This window comes from Ovis aries, chromosome 11 (assembly GCF_016772045.2).
Source record: "Ovis aries strain OAR_USU_Benz2616 breed Rambouillet chromosome 11, ARS-UI_Ramb_v3.0, whole genome shotgun sequence".
Classification (NCBI taxonomy): domain Eukaryota; kingdom Metazoa; phylum Chordata; class Mammalia; order Artiodactyla; family Bovidae; genus Ovis; species Ovis aries.
Window position 1 is genome coordinate 47,570,375 of NC_056064.1, and position 26,618 is coordinate 47,596,992.

A 26,618-nucleotide genomic window follows, 5' to 3' on the forward strand; every position below is an offset into this window, starting at 1 on the left:
CAGATTGGCCCCCTGGTACCTGAACCGGGTCTGAGAGGGCCGAGGGCACAGTCCATTGGGACAGAGCAGAAGCTCCTCAAAGAGGCCCTACCCGATTGATTCCTGGCGCCGGACTCCCGCCCAGCTCCGCCCCTTAAGAGTCAGGGCCCCGCCCCTGCCCCGTTGAGTCTCGGAAAAGTTGCCCCCGCCCCGCGGACCCCGCCCCGCCGCCGCTGCCGCGCGGCTCCTTTCAGCACCGCGGCGCGGACAGCTCCCGGGCGGCCACGGAGGGAAGGACGCGCGGCGAGCGGCCAGCAGGGGAGGGCAGCAGAGGGGTAGACGCAGGCGGGCGGGCGGGGCACGAAGCCCTGCGGCCCTCCCCGGGGGCGGCGCCCACCGGAGCCGGACGCCACTGAGCCAGAGGACAGGCGGAGAAGCAGGGAGCCGGGGAGCTGCTGGCTCCGGGCAGAGGCCGCGGCCGAAAGATGCCGGTCCGCAGGGGCCACGTCGCGCCCCAAAACACTTACCTGGACACCATCATCCGCAAGTTCGAGGGCCAGAGTGAGTGTGTGCGGTGGGTTGGGGCATGATCTGGAGCCCTGGTTCGGCGGCAGGAGTGGCCGGACCCTTTACTAACTTTGAATGGAGCAGGGTTGGGGGGTGTCTGATGCCAAACGCATATCCTTCCCTTCAATGTCCGAGAAACACCTTTTCCTCCAGCGAGCCCCTACTTTTACCTCCAACGCCACCTCCCTTCTGCTACACGCTGGGCAAAGTGCAGCTCCCCGCTTCACCCTGAGTTGTTTTCTTGCCCGTTCTAAGCCCTGACCTCCCCTTGTATACCTGTCATGCTTCCCTCCTGACCCCTCCTCCGCCTGCAACTTCCTCCAGAGGTTTCCTTTCCACCCTCCTTTTCACCTCCTGACTGAGCCACTCTGGTCTTTCTAGGAGCTCACCCAGGCCGGGCCCCCAGCTCACACCCCTGCTCCCTCTCACCTGTCCCTTTCCCTGCTCCAGGAAGACTTGGGCCTCTCCTCCACTTCACCGACCCCATTACTGCCCTGGTCTCCCCACAATTCCCAGGCCTGACTCCCCTTCCCCTTCTCTGATCATTGTCCTGCTTCCCCTCCTGACCACCCCCTCATTACTCCCAGGAGCCCCATGGCCTTCCCCCATGACTCTGGCCTTCTTGGTCTTCCCACCCTCCCCAGACTTGACCTTCCCCTTCCTTCATTTTGATCACGGCTCTGCTCTGCATCCAGATCCAATCCCCCCCACGCACACACACACCAACCGTTCCCACAAGTCCCTCTGATCTTTCCCTCCCTACTGCCTGGTCCTGGTTGCCATGGGCTCCCACCTCCCGCCCCAGGTCGTAAGTTCCTGATCGCCAACGCTCAGATGGAGAACTGTGCCATCATTTACTGCAACGACGGCTTCTGTGAACTCTTCGGCTACTCCCGAGTGGAAGTGATGCAGAGACCATGCACCTGCGACTTCCTCACAGGCCCCAACACCCCGCGCAGTGCCATGTCCCGCCTGGCGCAGGCCCTGCTGGGGGCCGAGGAGTGCAAGGTGGACATCCTCTACTACCGCAAGGATGGTGAGGCACCCTCAGGCCACAGATTCTGCAAGGCAGGCTCGGCCCCTCTCTCGTCCAGGCAGAGTGGTCATGGGAAGGGCACTGACCCCGGGGACCAAAGGGCCTGGATGAATCTTGTCTCCTCTCTGGGCCTCTATTTCCTCAGCTGTATGGAGAAAGTGCTGGACCCTGGGTGCAATGCCTTCTGAGGTCCTTTTCAGGGGCCAGAGACAAGGCTGAGCCACCAACTGGTCCTGGCCGCATGCAGAGCCTCCCACACCATCGTCCCTCCCCCGTGTCCCCGGTCTCCTGGCTGTCCACTCTGTCACTGTCAGCCCCAGCTGTCAGGCAGCTGGGACGGAAATTAACCTTTCCTCATCTCCGTCTGCTCTGGGGATTAGAGGAGGAGTCACCCCCTCAAGGCCTCTGGGGCCAGGCAAGGCATGGGGGCGGCTGGCTTGAAAAGAGGGCTGGGTGTGGCTCAGGGACCCCAGCTCTTTGGGGAGACAGAGTCTGGAGTTTGTGCTGGCCCTGGAGGCTTTTCCAGTTTGGGATATTACTGCCAGCCCAAGCTACTGCAGACAGAACAGAAGCATAGGGCGGGGGCCAAGGATAAGAAATTCTGGAGCCCCTCAAGGCCCTCCCCTCAGTACTTCAGTGTCTCCACTGGGTCTGTGTGGAGAGGAAAGAGATGGGTGGGAATTAGGGTCCCAAAAGGGCCCTTTGAAATCACCTGGATCAGTGGCGCCCTCAGCCTGCTTCTGCATCAGAATTACCTGGAACTTGTTTTCCAAAACACACCTTCCCTAGAAAGGGGCTGACTCAGAGATGTGAAATGAGGGCCAAACAGGTATATTTGGAAAAATCTCCCTGGCAGTTTAGATGTTCTGTCAGGTTTAGGAACCACTGGCTTAGATTAATTAATCAATCATTTCATGGGCAAAGAAACTGAGCCCTGAGAAAAAGAAAGAACTTGGCCAGGATTCTACTGCGTGGGTCCCAGCTGGGACTGGACCCCAAGTCTCTGGATTCTTCCCTCGGATATATCTGGTCCGAATAATCCCAAGAAGGGTGAAAGGAACCCAACAGCCTCTGTGTTCTGAGGTGGAACTTTTGGGGAAAGAAGCCCAAGAGGACCCTCCCTGGGGAAGAAAGCATGAGGGCCACTGGAGTGCAGGTAAAGGGCAGGCACCTTTGGACTGAGGCTGAAAGGTGCTCACAGTCATGGTTGCAGGGGCCTGGTGTGTGGAGCATGAACTAAGTGTAAACCTGAGCATGTGTGTGTGTGTTTAAGGTGTTTGAGGTGCTTCTTGGGCAGGTCCTGGCTGTCCCTCTGGCTGTAGTGATTAGGGGACTAGGAAGAACCTGGCTTAGTTTGGGAGCACTCACAGGGTTAATGAAGTCAGAATATTTTTAAAAGCTGTGACCGCACCTCCTCACATCATTGCAGAGAGGAGGTGACAGTCAAAGGAGTGAGAAGGGTCCCAGGGGAACAGGATGGGGCAGCAGGGAATGACGGAGGCCAGCAGGCACCTCTGTCCCTCTCCTGGACCTCAGAGCCCTTCCTGGGCCTGAGAGGCGTAAAAGCTGATCATAGACTCCCAGTGATGTCAGCTCAGGGCTCTCAGGGTCTCCTCAGCACCCTAACTGTGCTGGGCCAGGGGCCGAGGTCGAGGTCAAGCCTTGACCCTCTGAGATCCTCGGGTGCTCAGAACCCTGCTCTGGCATCTTCTAGCAGTCAGAAGGAGCCCTGGAGACTGAGTCTTGGAGGTTTTCTGTGGGTGGAAATGACAAGTTGCCCACATACCTGTGCGCTGTGCTTAGTCACTCAGTCGTGCCCAATTCTTTGCAACCCCATGGACTGTAGCCTGCCAGGCTCCTCTGTCTTCCACATTGCAGGCCGATTCTCTACCATCTGAGCTACTAAGGAAGCCCACCTTGACCCATGATAGTCCAAGACCTTGAGCACCTGGGACCTACCTGAAATTGGTGTGGCCAGCATTCCCCTAAGAGAAGGATGTGATGCTTAGATAACTTATGTACACCCTCTGGTCCACTCTGACCACGTGATTGTTTTTTCTGTTTTGTTTTTATCATATTCACATGGTCTTTATAGCCTGCTGAAGGGCATCCTAATGGTGGTTTTTCCCTTCCTCCGGTCAATACCTCCTCTCCCCCATCTTCCATTGGTTAGAGGAAGAGTCACACCCCCACCCCCTACAGAATTCTAGCTGATTTATAATCCTCTTTTCCTCTAAAGGGGTAAACCACTGATAGTTCTCCAAGTTCAAGTAGAGAGTCTGTGGCCATACACCTCCACATTGTACATCTGTGTAAAGCTATGTTCAAAGAGGCCAGGCCATTTGACAAAAATTACCCCATGAGACACGGCTCAGAGACCCCTGAGAAACTAGCTCTGCTGCCATCTACCTTCACGAGGAAAAGTTAAGGACCTAACAGCTAGGAAGCATGGGGATGGCCACAAGACTCAAGCCAATGAGAGTCTGGAGGGAGCCTTGGAGAACAGTCCTACCGCTGCGCCCCCTGGGGACCTGCCAGAGGGGCCCAGCCCCGCCTGCCTGCCTTGGCTGGATCATCTTCTCTGATGACCCCAAACCAGAGAGTCCCCTAATCTCCAAGCCAGACTCGAGGAAGCCTGGGGCTCCTCCAGTCCTCAGCTCCAGTTCAGGAAGAAGGGCATGGGCGGAGGTCTGGGGTCCCAGTGTCTTGTGTACACTCACCCACGAATGCCAGAGACACCCAGCGGGGAGGCAGGGTGGAGCAGCTGCACTCTTAGTGGCGGCCTTTGTGGCACCAGCTCTTCCCTGAGGGCTCACCACATGCCGGATGCAGGGTGTAAGGAGATAGGGACAACAGACAACAAGAGAGCCTCCAAGGGGAGGGGCGGGGACTATGAGAAACTGAAGGAAGGGGCACATCTGGGAGGCAGAGCAGAGCCGGGAGCAGTGTGCTGTCCAGAGGGAGAGATGAGCCCACTGTCCAGGGTCAGAGAGGTCGGCCCTGAGAGGAAGCCCTGCAAGAGAGGGCAAGCAGAGCCTGTCGACCACCCTCCAGGATCAGGGCGAGGGCACAGGAACACCACCACTCCCGGGCACCCCCTAGGGTGACACACTCACCCACTTCTGGTCACCCACACTCACTCATGAGCAAGGACAGCTTGTGCTGTGCTTAGTCACTCAGTCATGTTCAACTCTTTGTGACCCCATGGACTGTAGCCCGCCAGGCTCCTCTGTCCATGAGGATTCTCCAGGCAAGAATACTGGAGTAGGTTGCCATGCTGTCCTCCAGGGGATCTTCCCAGCCCAGGGATCAAACCTAGGCATCGCAGGCAGATTCTTTACCATCTGAGCCACCAGGGAAGCCCAAGACAGCTTAGGGATCAGGAAAAGAATGCTCTGATCTTGTCTGAATCCTCCTGTCTCCATCAGCCCGAAGGCAGCCAGCGGGTGTGAAGGTCGGGCAGGGGGTGTTATGTGAAGCTGCCCTCCAGCCCTCACTGCTCTGATGGGCTAGTCTTTGGTTCACTCTCAGCCTTAGTTTTCCAAAGATAGCATCAGTAGGTACAGGCTGGGTCTTGGCAGCCCCTAGAAGCATAGAGCCTGGAAGCCCTGCCCAGCTCTGCCAGCTCCCCACCAGGCCAGATTTCCGCAGTGCCAGAGAGAGTGAGGAGAGAGAATGGCCTTGCGGGTGGTGTTTCAGGCCACTGGCCAAGGAGGCTTCCGGGGTGGGTCCCAGCACCCAGGCCTTGCCATGCCCTGTGCTGACGAGAGTGCCAGGCTCTGGTCTGGGAAGCAGGCCCACAGCCCTGCGAGCCCAGGAGTGGGTCTCAGAGGCGAGCGGGCGGCCTCTCCTCGGTGTGGATGTCTCCCCTGGGGCCAGCGCGGCAGCTGGCAGATGGCTGCCTGGTGCTTGGGAGTCCAGGAATCTGATCCGGGAGATTCTTGCTCCAGGGAGGAAAGTGGGAGGGAGGAGGTGGACAGCTCAGCTGCACCCCAGCACTGAGGGGGTGAGAAGGCGCCAAGGGAAGGGCGCTCCAGAGGGTGATCTGGGGAAGAGGCAGTCTAATGGACCCCAAAGTAGTAATAGCCTCCTATCCACTCACATTTACACTCATTCTTTCATTCACTCAGCTAACAAACAACGCCTGGGACAGGTCATGGCCTCCACCAAACAAGACAGACAAATCTGCTTTCTGCTAGTCATGTTTACCCAAGTCCCCTGCCCTTAGCGTCCTTGGACCTGACACCCATCAACATTGAATTGAAGCACATGGGATGATGGGGTACCGTGGAGCAGGGCTAACAGGGCATCCACCCAGCCTGCTGCCTGGCTCTAGGGAACATGGCAGTTTCAGCTTGTTTTGTTCCACTCACCCATGGGAGACGGAGCAAGACCCTGGAGCAGAGAAAGAGGAACCAAAGGGCCAATGGCTGGGTCTGGGCGGCCTGTGATGGCTGCGTAAGTAGCAGGAGAGCCTGTCCCGCCCCCACCCTGCCATCTATCTCCCTCTCCCTCTGCAGCCCCCAGGCCGCTGCCCCACCTGCCTCACCCCTAGTCCCAGCACCTCTGCCTTGAGATGACAGCCCCTTCCTGGTCTGGAGCCGCAGCCTGGCCCTCACTCCAGTGTCCTCGGCCCAGACAAGTCCCCATCCCTCTCCAGACTGTTGTGTATGAGAGCGCAGGGCTCCCCGCGCCATGGCCCCAGCCCTCCCTGATGTGTGGCCCAGCCAGTCCTGGCAGGTCAGTTTCTCAGAAGCCCAGGGTCTGCAGAACAGGGGTCTGAGTACGCCCTCCAGGGCTCCACCATGTGCCACCACGGAGCTTGAGCCCAAAGTGCCCGCGGGCTCGGTGCCCAGCACTTGATGTGTTCTCGGTGAGTTCCCTCCAGCATCAGGGGAGCAGGACATCTTTGGGGAATGGGAGCACAGGAGCTGAACCCAGGGCCAGCCAGAGCTACTTGGGGGTAGGAGACCCAGCCTCACTTCCCCACTTAATCCACCCCCATCTGCTCAGCTTTAATTACAGCAGAAGCAAACCTCAAGGTTAAGCCCCAAGCTGAGGGCCGAGTGTGGACTTGGGCCCGAGGCTGCATTATCTCCTAATGAGGAGCTTAGCGGCTTTCTCCACCTCTGCTCTGTGGGTGGGGCCCTGCTGAGCAGTGTCACCAACAGCTCTGGCCACTCTGCGGGCCTCTTCTCCCGCCCACGGCTGCTCTCAACTTGACCTTAACCCAGCCCCCTGCCTAGCTTCCCCAGGCCAGGTTCCTGCAGGAGAGGACCCCTCCGGTGACATCCCACCCTCCCTTCCCACGGTGTTTGCAGCCTCCTGCTTCCGCTGCCTGGTGGATGTGGTGCCCGTGAAGAACGAGGACGGGGCGGTCATCATGTTCATCCTCAACTTCGAGGACCTGGCGCAGCTCCTGGCCAAGCGGGGAAGCCGCAGCCTGTCCCAGCGCCTGCTGCGACAGAGCTTCCTGGGCTCGGGTGAGGAGGAGGGCAGGTGGAGCGGGCGGGGCGGGGGGCAGGTAGGGGGTGGGGCGGGGCATGGGAGGGGGCGGGGCAAGTGGGGGGCAGGTGGAGGGGGCGGGGCGAGGGGCATGGGAGGGGGAGGGGCATGTGGCGTTTGGGAGGTGGCAGCATCGGGTGTCGCATCAGGTCCCAGCCCTGACTGCTCTAACCCAGGCCTTGGTTTCAGATGGGTCTCATGGCAGGCCAGGGGCACAGGGGCCTGGAGCGGGCAGGGTCAAGTACAGGACCATCAGCCAGATCCCGCAGTTCACACTCAACTTTGTGGAGTTCAACCTGGAGAAGCACCGCTCCGGCTCCACCACAGAGATTGAGATCATCGCGCCCCACAAGGTGGTGGAGCGGACCCAGAACGTCACCGAGAAGGTCACCCAGGTGCGGCCTGCAGGCCAGGGTGGGTGGGGCTGTGCTGGGCCCTACAGTCCCTCCTCAGGCCCAGGTGCTGGACTCCTCTGGGGCTGGATGAACAGAGGGAGTCCGCCTGCCCAGCCCCCTGGTGTCTGGTCTGAGCTCCAGGCCTCTTGTCCTGCTAGAGTCTGATTCTTTAGACCTAAAGGCCCACCCTGAGACTCCCATCCTGACTGGCAGCTCCCGGAGCCAGGGGAGGGTGGGTTAGCAGTGCCACATCCTAGGCCTGGAGAAGCCGGGAGGAGGACCTGGCAGGACACCTTGGGACCCACCCAAGGCTCTGCCAGTCTCAGAGAAGGAGAAGCAGAGAGATGTCAGGGCCATACTGAGAAGAGGGTGGGGAGCCCCAGCCCTGCTCCTGCCCCTGGCTTTTGAGGTGACAGCCAGCCCCTAGGACAGGATGCTTCTGCAGTCCAGGCAGTGGGGAGGGAACCTGGCATCTTCAGCTCCCTTGGCACGGGTCCCTGGGGAACAGTCAGGAAAGCCTCAGCCCCTCTTTGGCCAGGCCAGGGCAAACTGCCCTGGGTCCTCTGTTCCATCTGACCACACTGTCCCTCCTCCTGGGGTCTGTGCCCCGGTCCCCAGCTGACCTCTCCAGAGGGAAGTGCAGAGAGCACTGCCCAAGGTTCAGGGGGCCTGCCACTGTCTGCTATGTGACCTTGGGCAAGAGACCTGTGCCTTGTCTGGGCCCTAGGGTCCCGTCTGGATGAATGACTTGGACCACATGGTCTCTGAGGACTCATTTGACATTGAGGGTGCTGGCCCTAGGAGACACTGAGAGGTGCCTAGGCCAGGGCTGAGCAAGGGGGTGCAGGGCGAGGTCAGGGGCCTCCTCCAGCTCCCCTGGGACTTTGCTCCCTGAGGGGATGGAGCAGCTCTTTGCCTCCCACCCCCTTTCACCTGAAGCACCCTCTGTGCTGGAGCAGGTGGGCTGGAAACTCCTTGTGACCCAGCCACTCACCAAGTGCAAGAGCCCTGGGGCAGAAAAGACCCAGGCTGTAGGGCTGGGCCCTTGGACATCAGGCAGGGAGCGGGGGGCCAGTGACCAGGAGGCCCACCTAGCTGTGCACCTGGGGACCTTCGGCTTGGTGATGGGGTGATGGGGGCTGTTGGGCTAGAGAGTTGTGCGTGGTCCCTGCCCCCACCCAACTTGTCCTGCCCCTTGCCCCAGCCCCTCTTGGCTTTACTAACCCACCCCATGTTGCCCCTAATGAGGGGAGGAGCCTGCCAGAGCTCAGGGCATGGCCCAGAGCAGGGAAGTCACACCAGCCTCAACCAGAACTCAGAGGGCCTAGAGGGCTGTGAGCCCATACCTGGGCTCCTATGTCCTGACAGCCCTGCAGCTCTGGGGTCACTGGAGAGGCCCCTCGTGCTGGCCCCGGAGGCGGTGGGAGACTCCGGAGATCTGTGGTGGAGGAGGTGGCACCCCAACTAGAAGCCCCTAGGACGGGGACACTTCTTCTGACCCCGCCCTCCGAGTTCTGACCGCCTCCCTCCCTCTCCGTGTGCTCTGCTGTTTCCTCCTGGTTGGCCTTGAGCAGCCAGGGATGGACATGGCCATGATTACCCAAGCTCTCCGTGCTCATTCAGTCCCCTTTAGTTGAGCCCCCATGTGGACTGAGAGAGGGGCATGCGGGACGAGGGAGCTGCCACTGTAAGTCAGTGGAGATAACTGCTGTCAGGAGATTTACAAGGAGCCGGGAGAAAATAAAAAAACATGGGTCAGGTCTGTGCAGGGTCAGAGGAAACTTCCCAGGGAGGCCAAACAGGAGCTGAGGCCAAGGCTGAGCAGGAGGTCCCTGCAGGGTGAGGACACTGTGGCCCCTCCCAGGGGTTTGGATGGCAGATGGGGGACCGTGTGGTTGATACCAGCCTTTGGGTGGATCTTCCATACTGTGATCCCATTTGCTAATGGATCTGGCTTTCAGGGCCAGAACCTTATGTTGCAGATTTTCTTAAACCAGAACCATCTGCAGGGCCCTATCCTGGGTGTGGGTGGGTGTGTGGTGATGACCCATGGGACACCTTCCAGGCCCCATCCTTGTCAGGGCAGTGTCTGACATGGGATGAGCAGAGAGGAGTGATTATCAAGTGTAATGGCCTGTGCCATCAAGATGTACTAGCTTGGGACTTCCTTGGCAGTCCAGTGGTTAAGACTCCGAGCTTCCAAGGCAGGGAACATGGGTTCCATCCCTGGTCAGGGAACTAAGATCCCGCATGCCGCACGGCACTACCAAAAAAAAAAAAAAAAGATGCACCAGCTCATTTACTTAGTACAGCCAACAGCCCCATGGAGTTTGTGGTCCTTTGTTGTCCCCTTCTGCCGGTGAGGGAACTGAGGCTCATAGAAGTTACAAAACCTGCCCCAAGACAAACAGACAGCAATGTCAGACCCCAGATCAACCTGGGAGGTCTGGCTACAAAAGGCATGCCCTCTGCTCCCAACTGCCAGGCTCATGCTGGGCAGAGCCTGGGCATGTTAGGCTGGGCCCTGGTGATTGTATGTTGGCTGAAACCTCAGAGGTGGGGGTCGGAGGGGCAGAGCAGAGGGGGTTCAGAATGCAATGATCAACTCCCCCTTGGACATGTGCAAAGTAGTCAAGGCCACCAGTACCCAGACCCATCAAGGGTTCAGGTTAACTATACACCCCCCAAATTTGATTCCTTCTGTGGAAGGCTCTGAGAGTTGGCCCCAGAGTGGGCCCTCACTGGTCCAGGCTCCGAGGGCCCTCAGGAATGAAGAGGCTACTTTGGGGGTGACTTGTTCCCATGGGAAACCTGACCACTGGAAACTTCCCAAACCCACCAGACAGACTAGTCACCCCTCATCACCCCCTCAATCGGCCTGAACCTGGCCTTCCCCTCTCCCCTCCCCCAGTCCCGTCTTCACCCACTCCAGGCTGGCCTGTTTATGAGGGAGTTCAAACCCGGGGTCACTATGAGACAGAGCTTCCCCCCTCCTCTGGACCCCACCTCCTCTTGGCACGTCCTTCCAGCACTCCGGTCCCCTTATGCACTGTCCCTGTCCTACGGGCCACACCCCATCTTTGCATCCCCTCTCCCCTGCACTGCCCTGCCACCCACCTTCTCCCACATCTCCCCTCTTCGGCCTCACCCCCGCATCTCCACCCCTCCCAGAGCCATCTCCCTGGCAGGGGCCACCCGGCTGACCTCTGCCTGGTCCCCACCCCTAGGTCCTGTCCCTGGGAGCGGACGTGCTGCCAGAGTACAAGCTGCAGGCCCCTCGAATCCACCGGGGGACCCTCCTGCACTACAGCCCCTTCAAGGCCGTGTGGGACTGGCTCATCCTGCTGCTGGTCATCTACACAGCCGTCTTCACGCCCTACTCGGCCGCCTTCCTGCTCAGCGACCAGGACGAGTCTCAGCGCGGGGACTGCGGCTACACCTGCAGCCCGCTCACTGTGGTGGACCTCATCGTGGACATCATGTTCGTGGTGGACATCGTCATCAACTTCCGCACCACCTACGTCAACACCAACGACGAGGTGGTCAGCCACCCCCGGCGCATCGCCGTCCACTACTTCAAGGGCTGGTTCCTCATCGACATGGTGGCCGCCATCCCCTTCGACCTGCTCATCTTCCGCACCGGCTCTGATGAGGTGAGCGAACCCCATTCAGGCCGGCCCCCCGAGGCCGTCCCCCTGTGCCCTGGGTACGGGGAGTACCTGGCATGGGGCACCTTTGCCAAAGCAAGTGGTGGGAAGGAGGGACCTCAGACATCTGTCACCTCCCAGCCCTGGAGAAGGAGTATCTGGGGCTTCCCCTAGGCCTGGGTGCCCTCTCTGTGCTCCCGAACCCCGCCCCTCCTGGGACAGGCACTCCTATGCGGCTCGCCCATCCTGCTGACTTCTAAACCACAGTTACCCTGGAAATCCCTGAGAGGCAGCCTGACTGCCTCCGCAGCCCCAGCCCCTCCACTCTGCCCACTCTGCCTCTCACAGCTGACGAGGGCATCTCCATGCTGTTCTCGTAGCTTCTAGTCCCAGTCTGTCCTTTTGCTCCATTTCCTTGGGATCAGCTTTATTGTTATTGTTGCTTTAATATTTATTTATTTATTCATTCACTCATTCATTTATTTATTTGGCTGTTGGGTCTTACTTGCTGCCTGCGGGATCATCATTGCATCACGCGAGATCTTTTGCTGTGGGGCGTGGACTCTTACTGACTCTCTCGTTGTTGCTCTTGGGCATAGGAGTTGTGGCTTGAAGGCTTAGTTTTTCCGCAACATGTGGGAACTTAGTTCTCAGACCAGGGATGGAACCCATGTCCCCTGAATTGCACGGTGGATTCTTAACCACAGGACCACCAGGGAAGTCCTTTGGAATGAGATTTCCACTCAAATAGCTTGCGTCCTGTGTTCCAGTCACACCCCAATCACCTAGCCTGTCCAGCATGGAGTGTCCATTGTGACTGCATGCTCCCATGCCCACCCACCCACTTCCAGCAAATCTATCCCCAAGTGCTCTCCCCACCCTTTCCACCTGCACTGCCCCTGCCTGGACACGGAGTGGCCTTCTTACCACCTCTGCCCCAGCCGCACACCTGCCAGCCTCACCCCCTGCATACAGGAGCCAGAACAAGTTTCAGATCACTTATCTGACCCTGACCCTCATTCAATCCAGTCTTCAGAACTTTCAATGGCTCCCCAGTAGCAGGGAATAAAAGCCAAGCTCTTTGAGGAGCCTGTAGCCACAGCAGCGCCCCCTGCCCATCTTCCAGGCTCATTCCTCACCACTCTACCATCTTCTGCTCTGTGTTCTCACCTGCAGCACCACCTTTGGTTCCCCAGGTGGACCGTGCCATTTCACACATCCATGCCTTTCTTCACATTGCTTGCTCCCTGTGCCTGGAATGCCCCTTCCCTCTCCCTCCTGTCTGGAGACCCAGCTTCATCTTTCAAGACTCAGCTCCTGTGTCACCTCCTCTAGGAAGCCTTCCCTGCCCTGTCGCTGCAGACTTTTCCTCCCCTTCCTCTGTGGCCTCCTTAGACTTCTGTCCGGGCAACCATAAAGCTATTTTGAGCTTTAGGCTGAGAGCTCCTTAAGGTCCTACACAGTGTCCCGCTGCCGAGAGCCTGGCCCAAAGCAGGCTTTCCGTAAGTGTTTGTTAATGATTATGTGACCATACCTGCAAGGGAATAAATGTGGTCCTAAGGGACCTCAAGGTCACAGTCTCTCAAGGGCTGACCCCAGTCCCGGGGCCCCCTCCCTGCCTCTCCAGACCACAACCTTGATTGGACTGCTGAAGACAGCGCGGCTGCTACGGCTGGTGCGTGTGGCTCGGAAGCTAGACCGCTACTCTGAGTATGGGGCAGCGGTTCTCTTCCTGCTCATGTGCACCTTTGCGCTCATCGCGCACTGGCTGGCCTGCATCTGGTATGCCATCGGCAACGTGGAGCGGCCCTACCTGGAGCCCAAGATCGGCTGGTTGGACAGCCTGGGCGCGCAGCTCGGCAAGCGCTACAACGGTAGTGACCCAGCCTCGGGCCCCTCAGTGCAGGACAAGTACGTCACCGCCCTGTACTTCACCTTCAGCAGCCTCACCAGCGTGGGCTTTGGCAACGTCTCCCCCAACACCAACTCCGAAAAGGTCTTCTCCATCTGCGTGATGCTCATTGGCTGTGAGTGTCTGGGACCTTACCCAAGAATTCCAGGTTTAGTTTTGTAATGAAATATAACACAGTAACAATTTCTGTGATTGGCAGGTCCTAAGTTTGCAGCACAACGAATATTTGCATGTGTGTTCACTAACTGTGGGCTTCCGTGGTGGCTCAGACGGAATCTGCCCGAAATGCAGGAGACCCAGTTTCGATCCCTGGGTTGGGCAGAAGAAAATGGAGAAGGAAATGGCAACCCACTCCAGTATTCTTGCCTGGAGAATCCTATGGACAGAGGAGCCTGGCGAGCTACAGTCTATGGGGTCACAGAGAGCTGGATACAACTGAGTGACTAACATTTTCACACTAACTATATACAGAATCTATCGCCCTTGATATATGCCAGGGATCAGGGCCAGCTGCCTCATTTTCAGGGCCTCATGCAAAATGAAAATGTGGGGCCCTTTGTTTAAAATATTATCAACTATTTCAAGACAGTGAGAGCAGAGCACTAAACCAAAACCCAGAGCCCTTCTTAGCACAGATCCACATCTATGAAATGTGCTCACCAGGCACTTTTCTTTTCAATATATGCTTATTTGGCTGTGCTGGGTCTTAGTTGCAGCATGCAGGATCTTTAGTTGAGGCATGTGAGCTCTTAGCTGCAGTATGTGGGATCTAGTTCCCTGACCAGGGATCAAACCGGAGACCCCTGCTTTAGGAGCATGGAGTCTTAGCCACTGGACCTCCAGGGAAGTCCCTGCCAGGCACTTTTCTAAGTCCTTATCAGAGGTCCATGCTTTGTTCCCATCACTGCTCCCTGACAGCCATAGTATGAGCTGTTTGCAGACCAAGAAAATGGACGTCCTAGTTTGCCAGGGGTTACAGAGAGACCCAATTCCAGCCCAGGGGCCGTCTCCCAGAGAACCAGCCCTCAGGGCTGTGTACTCTCAGGCCCCACACTGTGCTTCCTGCCTTTCCAGACACGTGGCCTAGGAACAGGAGAGGCAGTGTGGAATGTTACACGCAGATTAAGTTGTCATGTTCAGAGTATTTAGAGATGTGAAAGCCCAGAAAAACAAAAACAAGGGGGGGGAAAGGGGTGAAAACAGACCAAGAGTTTTCCCTTTATAATATTTTTACAGCTTGAAAGAGAAAACAAATCTGAACTAAAAAAACCCATTGCCCTAGTTCTTTCTTCTCAGGAGTTTGGCCTATGGGGCCCCGGAAGCTGCCAAGGGGCCCAGGGGTCTTTGTACCCCCCCCCCCCCCAGACACCCTGGCACCGTCCTGGACACTTCTGACCTCGCCCTGGACAGAGGGTTCCCTGGCTGGGGGATCCCAGGGTGGGGGAAGCTGGAGCAGGCCTGGGGGAGATGCTCTGGAGCTCAGCCCCGCATCCCGCCGCCCTGCCCCAGCCCTCATGTACGCCAGCATCTTCGGCAACGTGTCGGCCATCATCCAGCGCCTGTACTCGGGCACGGCTCGCTACCACACGCAGATGCTGCGGGTCAAGGAGTTCATCCGCTTCCACCAGATTCCCAACCCCCTGCGGCAGCGCCTGGAGGAGTACTTCCAACACGCCTGGTCCTACACCAACGGCATCGACATGAATGCGGTGAGCCCCTGCCCCTCGGGCCCGGGTGGGGCGGGCCACCTCGCTCAAGTCCCAGCTCCGGCGAATGCCCCCAGGGCAGGGCGGTGGGGGGAGACCAAGGTCCCGCAGGCACTGGGCGTCCCCAGAACCCTCCTTACCTCCCGCTCCCCCAGCCCCCGCCCCGGCCGCACCCCGCTGGACGCCCCCGCCGCCCCCGCAGGTGCTGAAGGGCTTCCCCGAGTGCCTGCAGGCCGACATCTGCCTGCACCTGCACCGCGCGCTGCTGCAGCACTGCCCTGCCTTCCACGGCGCCAGCAAGGGCTGCTTGCGCGCCCTCGCCGTCAAGTTCAAGACGACGCATGCGCCACCCGGGGACACGCTGGTGCACCTCGGCGACGTGCTCTCCACGCTCTATTTCATCTCCCGCGGCTCCATCGAGATCCTGCGCGACGACGTGGTGGTGGCCATCCTCGGTGGGTTGGGCGGGGAGGGCCTGGCTGGGGGTGGGTGGGGTGGGATAGGTGTCTTGCCTGGACCAGGGACACCGCTGGCACCTGCCACGTGCTGAACATGTGCCACGGGGGAGCTTGACACCCAGCTCACGGAATCCTTTACACCAACCCGGGCCACAGGCCCCATTTTCCTGATAGGAAGCTGAAGCTCAGAGAGGTCTGGTAGGTGGACAGACAGGGATTCCAGGGCTGAGGAAGTCCAGGCAAGCTGCGACTTTCTTGCGCTCTTAGGAAGCTGGGGTGAGAAGGCAGGGGCTTGTATGGGGTGGAGAGGGGGCGGTGGTCAGTGCAGCTGCAGGGACAGCTGGACTTTGGAGGAAGGATAAGGAACTCTGGACAGGGGAGAGGTTGGGGGCACACACAGCCTCTGCTGCTCACGCGGGGCAGGTCACTCACCTTGGGCAGGTCACTTGCCATGTCTGAGGTGGTTCTCATCTTCCACACCTCCCCCCTGCCTTCAGCCCTCCCCAAGTCCCTGACCAGGCCGTCAGCCTCCCTGTCCCCTGGTGCTCCTGGCCGGGCTTTCCTCTACCCCTCCGCCCAGTCCTCTCCCTCCGGCCTGCCCTCGATACATCCTCACCTGGGCCAGCTCCTTGCTGTCATCATCTCAGCCTCGCCTGTGTGCCACATGGACCCCCAGAGCTCCGTCCCGGCCCCAGCCTCTCCACAGACTGGAAGATTCCTTTCATCTCCAGACATGGCCATCCTTATATTCCATAGGCAGACCAAACAGCTTTATCTTAATCTGAAATCATCGTCTTCCCTCAAAGGCAGCTCCATGAGCATCCCTGTCACTGTGAACCTCTCACTGCCCGGGCCAGAGACCTGGGAGTCAGCCAGGGAAGTACCCTCCTCCTTTCCTGGCCCACGCCCACCATCCAGGCAGCCACAGAACCCCGTCTGTTCCCTGCATTGAGATCTCTCTGTCCCATACCTGTCTCCTTGTCCCTGCCTGGGCCCAGTCCTCACTGTGTCCTTCCTTGCCTGCAGCCCTGAATCTGGTGTACCCCACACTCCATCTTCCACCTGCCAGTGACCTGAAATTCACATCTGTGCATGGTCTTCTGCTCAAAATCCTTTCATGGTTCCCCATGACCCATGGGGCAAATGTCAACCTCTGTGCACGGCCCTCCACATTCTGGCCACCCCTGGGTCCAGCCACCCTCCCTCTGGTGGCTCATGCTCCAGCCATCAGACTACTTAGTTCCCTGCACCTGCCCATCTGTCCCACCCCTGTGCCTCTGCACAAGCGGCCACTCCACCCGGAGTAGCTGCCTCACACCTGTGCCTGGCAGACCCCAGGCATCATTCAGTGCTGAGCTCAAGCTCAGCTCCTCTATGAGCCTGTCCCTCGTTCCCAGCCAAGTTTAGAAGTGCCGTTCAGGTGGGAGAGATAATTATTATTAATAATTAAGAAGCCAGTCCAATTTAAGTTTCAGTTAGAGACATGAACTCTCATTTTGTCCTGAGTAGAAATGGACATTAGGTCATAATCCTTCATCTACTGGAAAACCATCACTTTATAATGTTGCCCAGATTTCTAGCTTCTGGGTTTCGTATGTGACCCTGGAGAGTCCCTCCCTTCTCTGAGCCTCCTCAGTCCCTCCTCTGTGAGAGACCTTTTATCCTGTTTTCTTGGGGGCACATGTCCTGGCCGCCATCCATCACTGAGCAAACACTTAGCACCCTATGTGCAGAATGGCCAGGCTAGGGGGCTGGACTTTCCTGTGGGAAGTGGCCATCATAATCATGGTCTGTGGCACTCTGGCCCTGGATTCTCTGCCCTGAACCCTGACTGTGCTGCACAGACCACAGCCTGCGTCCTCTACCCGATTACCTTTCTCCTGGAGGACCAGCCCTCCTAGATTCTCACAGCCCAGGCTCCACCCCAGTAGCTCTGTAAGACCCCTCCCCACCTCCAACCACTCCTGGTGGAATGAACTCCTCCCTCTTCTGTAGGCCCGTTGCTCTTGGCTCCTACTTGTTCTGAGGCTCTAGAGATCATTCTATAATCTGTCTGTTGGGGATTTGGGGGGCTCCTTGTGGGTGGGACTTCTGCCCTAGTCATGTTTTTAATCCTGTGGCTAGCACAGTGCCTGGCAGCAGAATGGCCCAGCACCCTCACCACCTGTCCCCGCATCCAGCCCACGTCCGCCCCGTGACATCGTCCACCCTAACGCCTTGCATCTGCCTGTCTGGTGCCTCTCACTCTCCGAGGCACTTCCTCCAGCATCACCTCTGCTCCCCTGGACTGCCCGGGGGGCCAGCCAGGGCAGATATGGTTATAGCCATTTTAGAGTGGGGACACCGGAGTGCAGAGAGGGCCATGCCGGTCACGTGGCCCCACAGTGGGAGTGGGAACTGAAGAGAGAGAAGCCTGAGGTGCTGTCCCAGGGAGCTGGGTGGTCCTGACCCCTCGTCCCCACCACTCTGCAGCTCTGTGGCCAGCCTGAGAGGAAGAGGTTGGGCAAGGAGACTTTGGTGTCTCTTCTGCCTGCTGTTCCCTGGGTAGGGGTGGGAGGGGCAGTTCCCAAGCAAGTGGGAAACAGAAAGGAGATTCTGGTAGAAGGTGATCCCAAGGATCCTGGAGATAAGCGAGGGGACCCACAGGCTGGGGTGACAAGGGTCTCTGCATACTCCCTGCCCTCAGCCAGCACATCCAGCCTTGTTCCAGGCCCCCGCCTGGCAGGATCCCTGAAGCTGGGTGAGGTCAAGGTTAAGAGGTCCTCAGGGAGGCTCCTCAGAAGAAAGTAGGGAGCCAGGCCCTGGAGATTTCCCCACCCTTCTGGCTGGCAGGAAAGAATGACATCTTTGGAGAGCCCGTTAGCCTCCATGCCCGGCCGGGCAAGTCCAGCGCAGATGTACGGGCCCTGACCTACTGTGACCTGCACAAGATCCAGCGGGCAGACCTGCTGGAGGTGCTGGACATGTACCCTGCCTTCGCAGACAGCTTCTGGAGTAAGCTGGAAGTCACCTTCAACCTGCGGGACGTGAGTCTGGGATGGATGGGCCGGGTCGGGGGTGGCCCTCAGCCAGCCTGTAATGGGCCATGGCCAGTCAGCCTGCTGAGTGCTTGGCCTGCTTGGCTGGAGAGGACCCGTCTGACCGCTTCCCTTCTTTTCAACCCCGCCTCTTCATCCTTTGTCATAATCACTTCTGTGCCTCCCATGGCCAACATAATGCTAAGTATGAAGATAGCTACCAATTACGGAGCACCAACTATGTGGTAAGCACTGGGCTCCTTCTACACGATCTCATTTAGTTTTCCTGCAGGTGGTGGTATTATCCCCATTTTCCAGATAGGGAAACTGAGGGTCCTAGCAGACAAATGACTAAAGCCACAGTCACACAGTAAATCATATAGTCAGTAGTGCAGCCAAAATGGGACTCAAGTTTATGCATCTCCATAGCCCAGGCTTTTCCCACTACATCCTTCTAAGCTATAAGGGGGGCGGTGGGGGCGGGCAGCAGTGTCTGCCATCCCCGAGCTCACAGTCCAGGTCCCAGAAGTGTAAGCAGTGATAGAGCAATCTCTCCTCTCAAATGTATCACTCAGTGGAGGAGATTATAATAACCCAAGAAGAAGAAAGAAAAAAAAAAAAAAAGAAAGAGCTAAATAGTTCTCTCTTTTTTTTTTTTGGCCTCACCAAGCAGCTTGTGGGATTTCAGTTCCCTGATCAGGGATTGAACCTGGGCCGCAGCAGCCCAGAATCCTAACCATTAGGCCACCAGGGAACTCCCAAGAGCTCCGTAGTGAAGAACCAAGGCAGTCTCAAGGGTGTGCAGTGAGACCAAATATCAGTGGAGCTCAGGGTGGCCAAGGCATGGGACAGCCAGTACAGAATAGAAGTGCCCAGAAGGGTCTGCATGCAGGGCAGGGCCAGGAACCAGCTAGTGGGAAGGAGGGGGCAGGCGCACCTAGCAGGGGCCACAGTGGCTGAGGCCCGGGCACTGAGCCCCCACCCCCGGCCTCAGGTGGAGGGTTCCACTGGCCCAGCCCCGCACCCAGCATCTGGAGGTGGAGCTGAGGCAGGTTTACCTGCTCTGGACGGCCCTCCCCACCCTGCCCTCTACTGTCCTCCCCTCCCCAGGCTCTCCCCTTCCTGCCTGGCCTGTCTAGGAGGCCTCTTGTGAGGACTCTGCCTTGGTGGGGGGCGGGGGGCAGGGGGTGCCCAGCTTCTAGGAGGCATCAGGTGGCCCAAGTGCCCAGTGGCTGGACACTTGAGCAAGAGGGCTGTGGTATCCGTGGCCTGGGACATCTGCAGCCCCTGGGTGCCCCCAAGTCCTATTACCAGGGTGGGTGGGCTGCCAAGGGCATGGATGAGAGCACCCCCGAAGGGATTGGGACTTCCAGACTTCCACCCCTCAGGGGGAATTGTCCCGTAGGTCCAGGCTGAGGGTGGGTGTCCCAGAGCCCTGAGGAAAAGGAAGGAGAAAGCTCCCCTGCCTCCCCCACCCCCACGCTGCTGCTCAAGGCAGCCTCTCGCGGAACTCCCTGGGGTCTGCCCAGCTCCAAGACCCTGGGCATCCCCTGCCAGTCCACTCAGGAGAGGAGCTGCCAAGAGCACGCTGGGGGTGCCCAGCCGCCTGCAACCACCCTCCCCTCATTGCCACGGGGGTAGGGGAGGGGAGAGAGGCCCGGTCCTGGCTGTGGTCCCTGTTACTTGAAGCTCTTGTTCCCCACAAGGCAGGCGGTGGTCACCAGCCATCACCCCAACAGGCTCCACGCAGTCAAGACCACCAGGGCTTCTTCCTCAGTGACAACCAGTCAGGTGAGCAAAATCGGCCCCTGCCAGAGTCTGCCGCTCCCTCGCCTGAAGGCCCTGCCCAGCCTCCTGGCCCTTGGCAGGTCCTCCCCATCCTGCCTCTCTTAGGAGAGGCCTCCTCAGGCTCAGCATCGGAGGCCCCTGTATCCCTCCTCCCACTGTGTCCTCAGAGCCTGAGTGAGGGCTGCCCCCAGGGGTGGATACTGGCCCGTCCCCGGGGCTGCACATCAAGGTACTGCAGACCCTCTGGGCGGCAGCTCCCTGGACAGTGAGGCCTGGGCTGGACATCCCCACCCGGGCAGCTCCCCCAGGCTGGGGTCCCACCCTGCTCCCTGGGCTACAGCCTTCTGAGTCCCTGAAGCCAGGCCTCTATGGGGGCAGGACACCCAGGGAAGGAGATCTACTCCTCCCACCCCGTGTTCCCGCAGCAGGTAGGGAACAGGGCCCGGGCTCTGCTCGAGAAGGCCCAGCCTCCAGAACCGGCTGGACCTTGGCTCAAGCTTCCCTCTCCCCATCCTGCAGGTGCAGCCCCTTCCCTGAGCATCTCAGACGCATCTGGCCTCTGGCCTGAGTTGCTGCAGCAAGTGCCCCCCAGGCCAAGTCAGAGTCCCCCAAACCCTCAGGGAGACTCAGACTGCTGGCCTCGGGAGCTGGGCTCCAGGCTAGAGCAGCTCCAGGCCCAGATGAACAGGTGGGTGACCTGTGGGCAGGGATGGGGCAGCCACGGAGGGCAGGCCCGTGGCAGGCTAGGCACGGGCGCCCCCTCCTGGTGCCTCGGGGACATCGCTGCATGTCCTGTGGGTTTGAGAATGAAAGTGAAATCCTGAAAGTGAGTCATTCAGTTGTGTCTGACTCTGCGACCCAGGCAAGAATACTGGAGTGGGTGTCCTTTCCCTTTTCCAGGGGATTCTCCCAACCCAGGGATTGAACCCAGGTCTCCTGCATTGCAGGTGGATTCTTTACCAGCTGAGCCACAAGGGAAGCCCAGTGATTTAAGAATGGCCAGCCCCTTTTAGCTGCAGACCTCCCCAGCCCTCTCACCGAGGATAGTTCCTTGGATGGCTTGTCCCAGCAAACCTGAAACATGCCAAGTGGGGAGAGGGGTGTAACTTCATGCTGAAACAAATTCTGTAGGTCCAGGACTTCCCTGTTGGTCCAGGGGCTAAGACTCCGTGCTCTTAATGCGGGGGGCCTGGGTTCAGTCCCTGGTCAGGAAACTAGATCCCACATGCTGCAACTAAGAGTTCTCATGCTGCATCTAAAGATCCTGCCTGCCACAACTAAGACTCGGTGCAGCCAAATAAATAAATATTTATTTTATTTTATTTTTATAGTAGGTTTCTTTCTTTCTTTCTTTCTTTCTTTTTTTTTTTTTTACTTTATAATACTGTATTGGTTTTGCCATACATCAACATGAATCCACCACGGGTGTACATGAGTTCCCAATCCTGAACCCCCCTCCCACCTCCCTCCCCATACCATCTCTCTAGGTCATCCCAGTGTACCAGCCCCAAGCATCCTGTATCCTGCATCAAACCAAGACTGGCGATTCATTTCTTACATGATATTATACATGTTTCAATGCCATTCTCCCAAATCATCCCACCCTCTCCCTCTCCCACAGAGTCCAAAAGTCTGTTCTATACATCTGTGTCTCTTTTGCTGTCTTGCTTACAGGGTTATTGTTACCATCTTTCTAAATTCCATATATATGTGTTAGTATATTGTATTGGTGTTTTTCTTTCTGGCTTCCTTCACTCTGTATAATCGGCTCCAGTTTCATCCACCTCATTAGAACTGATTCAAATGTATTCTTTTTAATGGCTGAGTAATACTCCATTATGTATATATACCACAGCTTTCTTATCCATTCATCTGCTGATGGATATATAGGTTGCTTCCATGTCCTGGCTATTATACACAGTGCTGCGATGAACATTGGGGTACACGTGTCTCTTTCAATTCTGGTTTCCTTGGTGTGTATGCCCAGCAGTGGGATTGCTGGGTCATAGTTCAGTTCAGTTCAGTCACTCAGTCATGTCCGACTCTTTGCAACCCCATGAATCGCAGCACACCAGGCCTCCCTGTCCATCACCAACTCCCAGAGTTCACTCAGACTCACATCCATCGAGTCAGTGATGCCATCCAGCCATCTCATCCTCTGTCATCCCCTTCTCCTTCTGCTCCCAATCCCTCCCAGCATCAGAGTCTCATAAGGCAGTTCTATTTCCAGTTTTTTAAGGAATCTCCACCCAGTTCTCCATAGCGGCTGTACTAGTTTGCATTCCCACCAACAGTGTAAGAGGGCTCCCTTTTCTCCACACCCTCTCCAGCAAAATAAATAAATATTTAAATATTAAAAAAAAATAGCATGAGCCCTTGGAAAGGGGGTGTGGCCTGTGGATGTCAGGGCTGTGTGGCAGAGTGAGGGCTTAGGGGCAACACAGTCCTGGGTTCAAATTCTGGCTTGGTAACTTACCAGAAATACTGTGTATAAGTAACAACCACTCTGAGCCTTGGTTTACTCTTTTGTGAAATGGGGGTAACCAGAATACCTGTGTCGAAGCTTCATGATGAGGGCAGACTGTCTCTTTCTCAAGCACCCTCTGGGAAACAGTGGTAAGGAGAGCTAAGCATTAGGCTGGTTTCTTGTAGCTGGGGGGCGGGGGTGACTTCTCTGTTCACCAAGGCAGTACAGGTGTGTTTGGGTTACCTTCATCTATTCTATAAGTTGTACTGAAACATCTACTTAAGTTCTTTCCTTAGTACCATTCCTTCAAATTAAGTAATTTGGTACCTACCCTCCCTCCTAAAAAAACTTCACTGTGAGGACTAAATGATGTGTGCAGCTGCCTGATCAGTGATTATCAGAGTCAGGGATGTACTAAGGGGAATTTGGGCGGAGGCTGTAGATTGTAGGAGATTCCCTGGTGGCTCAGATATTAAAGAGTTTGGTCTGCCTGCAATGCAGGAAACCCGGGTTCAATCCCTGGGTCGGGAAGATTCCCCTGGAGAAGGAAATGGCAACCCACTCCAGTATTCTTGCCTGGAAATCCCATGGATGGAGGAGCCTGGCAGGCTACAGTCCATGGGGTCGCAAAGAGTTGGATGTGACTGAAGCGACCTAGCACTCATGTAGATTATAGCGGGGAGATAGCTTCATCCAGCAGGGACAGCCTGAAGCCTACAAAACTGAGGGCTGCCCTCAGGACCTAAACTGCTCTTGCCAACCGTGACCCTGACCCTGACTGTGGAGTTCTGCCTGGCAGGCTGGAGTCCCGCATGTCTTCAGACCTCAGCCGCATCCTGAAACTCCTTCAGCAGCCCCTTCCCCAGGACCACACTGGCTACATCTTGGGAGCCTCCGCCTCCAATGACTTGGCCTTGTTCCCTGCAACCTCAGCGACTCAGAGTCCAGGAACTCAGCTGCCCCGGGGTGACCCACCCCCGGCACAGGTGAGCAGTGGAGGGGACCCGCAGGGGCTTGCCTGGCGGTGGCTGCATGTCTTCCCCCACCCTTACCTTGGTCTCAGTGGTCACCTGGCCCAGGGCCTTAGTGGTCTGAGAGCAGCTGTGACTTCTGCTGTCCTCCCTTACGGCCTGAGTCACAGTAGGCAGCCTGGACAGGTGGTAGCAGAGCCAAGACTGTGACCACCGACTCCACATCGGGAACAGGGGCAGCAGGATACATCTCCTGCTGGTTCCCAACCCTGAAATCAGGGTGCCCTGGGGAGGCTCCCCACCCTGCTTGCCCCCCTCTTTTTTGCCCCCCGCCAGATGCCCAGCTACGGTGACACGGATGAATGGAGGCCGGAGCTCAGGAACTCTTCCTCTAGGATGCCTCTCTCTGCCATGGAAATGGACAGAACTCTGACACTATCCTCGGAACAGAAGCAGCCCGAGGGGCTCCTGTCACCCCTGGCCTCCCCTCTGTGTCCCTTGGAGATACAGGGACTTGTCTGTGGTCCCCGCTTCCCCTCCCTCCCTGAACACCTCAGCTCTGTGCCCAAGCAGTTGGAGTTCCAGAGACATGGCTCAGATCCTGGGTTTTCGAGGAGCTAGAGCCACTGTGCCCCAGGATTAAACAACAAACAAAAGAAGCGCTGTGAAGGAACTGAATGTGGGTAAGGTGATAGCTAAGGATGTGTGGGAGGCAGCCAGCCTCTAAACTAGCCCTTCACCTAGAGTAGCTACAAACTGCCAATCCAGGTGACCCCAGATGGTGCAGGTGAAGAGGCTCGTGACTTTCCCCAGCCTCCTCCAGGGCTCTCTTTAGACAGCAGGGCTGGTGGAAGGTGGATGAGCCTCAGGAGTGGAGGTAGCTGCCAGGACAGAGGGCTCAGGGAAGAAAGGAGACATTTCTGATCTTTTCTGTATGAGAGCCTGGCTCTGTGCAGAGTCCAGTCACCTCCCAGCTCAGAACTCTCCCCCACCACGCAGCCAAGCCCCCAGGGTTGGTCAAGACCTTCTGCCGAGAGCCTGGGAACCAGCTAGAGATGGGAGTGTCCTCTGCAGTGGACACATCAGGGCCCAGAACTCCAGCCCTCAGCCACCCTGCCCTTATGGTTCTGTGATGACCTTTGGGACCTAGTGGGCAGTGGAGGGTCTCAGAGCTAATAAAGTCTGCACACTTCATGTTGGGCTGGGTGTGTAATTTCTCTGAGGGTCATCAGGTCCTCGATGGGGCTGTAATCCTGACAGCTGCGATCTTCTTCCAAGGAGCTGTGTGTTAGGGACCTGAAGGTGACTCCACCGGGTCTTGGAGCCACCGGAGCAAGGGGCTCTTAGCTAGGCTGGGGTGAAGGGAAGCAGAGAGACCCTGGCATGGTGGCCACAGGGAATCATGACAAGAGCTAACACTTCCAAAGCACTCTACTGCGTAAGAGGATATCGTGCTAGCTGTCCTGCAGATATTGTCGACTCTTTGCAACAAGCCTATGGGGTCAGTATTATTATCCTCATTTGAGAGAGAGGGATCAGAAGTAGATAATCACTAAGAAATGTATCCAAGCAAGAGGGGAACTTCTGGGGTGCTGGTACTCTTCTGTTTCCTGATCTAAGTGCTGATTGTATGAGTGTGTTTCAGGTTGTAAGAATCTGTGCACTTCTATGTGTAAATTATACTTTGATTTTAAGAAAAAGAATATTTCTCAAAAATATATCAAAAGGAGGACATAATTTCAACCCAGATGGTCTGGTTTGAGGACATGTGCAGTCAACCACTCCACTGAAATGGGCTGTTGTTCAAAAAGTCACAGGTCCTGTCCTTTTTCCCTAAAAGAATTTTGAAAATGTATTTCTCCTTTATACATTTTTAGTTGACATCTGAAGTATTCCATGATAACTTTAAATAGTTGCAAAGGACATAATTTCCAGTGTGTTGTAAATATTGACACTTTATAAACTGTTGCATTTATATTGGTCCCTTTAGATCCAAATAGCAGTGATTCAGAAGCCAATATTGGGACTTCCCTGGCAGGCCAGTAGTTAAGACTCTGCACTTCCAATAATGGGGTGAGGGTTCAATCCCTGGTTGGGGAATTAAGATTCCCACATGCTCTGCTCTGCCCCCCACAAAAGAAGTCAGTGTCATTCATTTTAAAAACAGGATTACAAGCTCTTCTTTAACACTGTTCCTTTTTCTCTGCTCATGTGTGTGCTGTGCTTTGTCGCTTAGTCGTGTCTGACTTGGTGACCCCATGGACTGTAGCCCTCTAGGCTCCTCTGTCTGTGGGGATTCTCCAGGCAAGAATACTGGAGTGGGTTGCCATGCCCTCCTCCAAGGGATCTTCCCAACCCAGGGATCGAACCCACGACTCCCGCATTGCAGGAAGACTCTTTACAGTCTAAGCCACCAGGGAAGCCCTTTCTTTGCTCATAATTTCACTCTATTCCATTCAAAGTTTACCCAACATGTAATTTACTACCATGCTTGAAAGTATATTGTTGATAACCTTATCATATCTGTTTGTGACACACACACACACACACACACATAATTTAAGGGTTACACTTTAAGGGTTACACTTATTAGTACTGGGTTTTTCAAAACAACATAAATACTTCTATTTAAATTTTTATAGAAACTAAAATTTTATTGACATACACCTCTTAAAAGAGGGAATTTTTCTCTCAATTAGTTCATGTGAGTGGATAAATATTATTTTTTTGTTACAGTAAAACATAATAAGCCCAGAGAAAGTTGTTCACATAAGGAAGCAGAAGTTACTTTAAGGGGATTGTTATATATATAACAGTGACACTCAGTTCTTTGAATTCTGAGTTGTGTTAACAATCACATCACTAAAAGCTATACTTAATGATGTGTTAAGTCACTTCAGTCGTGTCTGACTCTTTGCAACCCCATGGACTGTAGCCCGCTAGGCTCTGCTGTCGATGGGGTTTTCTAGGCAAGAATACTGGGCTGGGTTGCCATTTCCTCCTCCAGGAGATCTTCCCCACCCAGGGATCGAACCTGAGTCTCCTGCATTACACAGGCGGGTTTCTTTGTACCACTAGCGCCACTTGGGAAGGCCCATACTTAATGTTATCACCAACAATTCATTACAATCCTCCTTTAGTTGTTTTGAAAGCAAACCATTGGAAACTAT

The 26,618-nt window shown here is 56.5% G+C and overlaps 1 protein-coding gene across 4 annotated transcripts; it reads left to right on the forward strand.

Moving 5' to 3' along the window:
* Positions 1-398: 398 nt before the first annotated feature.
* KCNH6 (potassium voltage-gated channel subfamily H member 6) lies at positions 399-24,642 on the forward strand. Of its 4 annotated transcripts, XM_042256157.2 has the most exons (14): positions 399-540; positions 1,352-1,582; positions 6,904-7,065; positions 7,277-7,482; positions 10,710-11,135; positions 12,757-13,156; positions 14,551-14,750; positions 14,950-15,202; positions 18,038-18,231; positions 18,429-18,467; positions 19,929-20,013; positions 20,530-20,698; positions 23,277-23,463; positions 23,785-24,642. In XM_042256157.2, exons 1-14 carry the CDS (start codon positions 465-467, stop codon positions 24,067-24,069), a joined length of 2,913 nt encoding a protein of 970 aa, XP_042112091.1. In that variant the 5' UTR covers positions 399-464; the 3' UTR covers positions 24,070-24,642. The 4 variants fall into 4 exon arrangements, with proteins under 4 accessions (XP_042112091.1, XP_027831238.1, XP_042112092.1 ...); XM_027975437.3 differs by lacking the exon at positions 18,429-18,467; XM_042256158.2 differs by lacking the exons at positions 23,277-23,463; positions 23,785-24,642 and having other exon boundaries at positions 18,038-18,467; positions 20,530-20,657.
* The last annotated feature ends 1,976 nt before the right edge of the window (positions 24,643-26,618 follow it).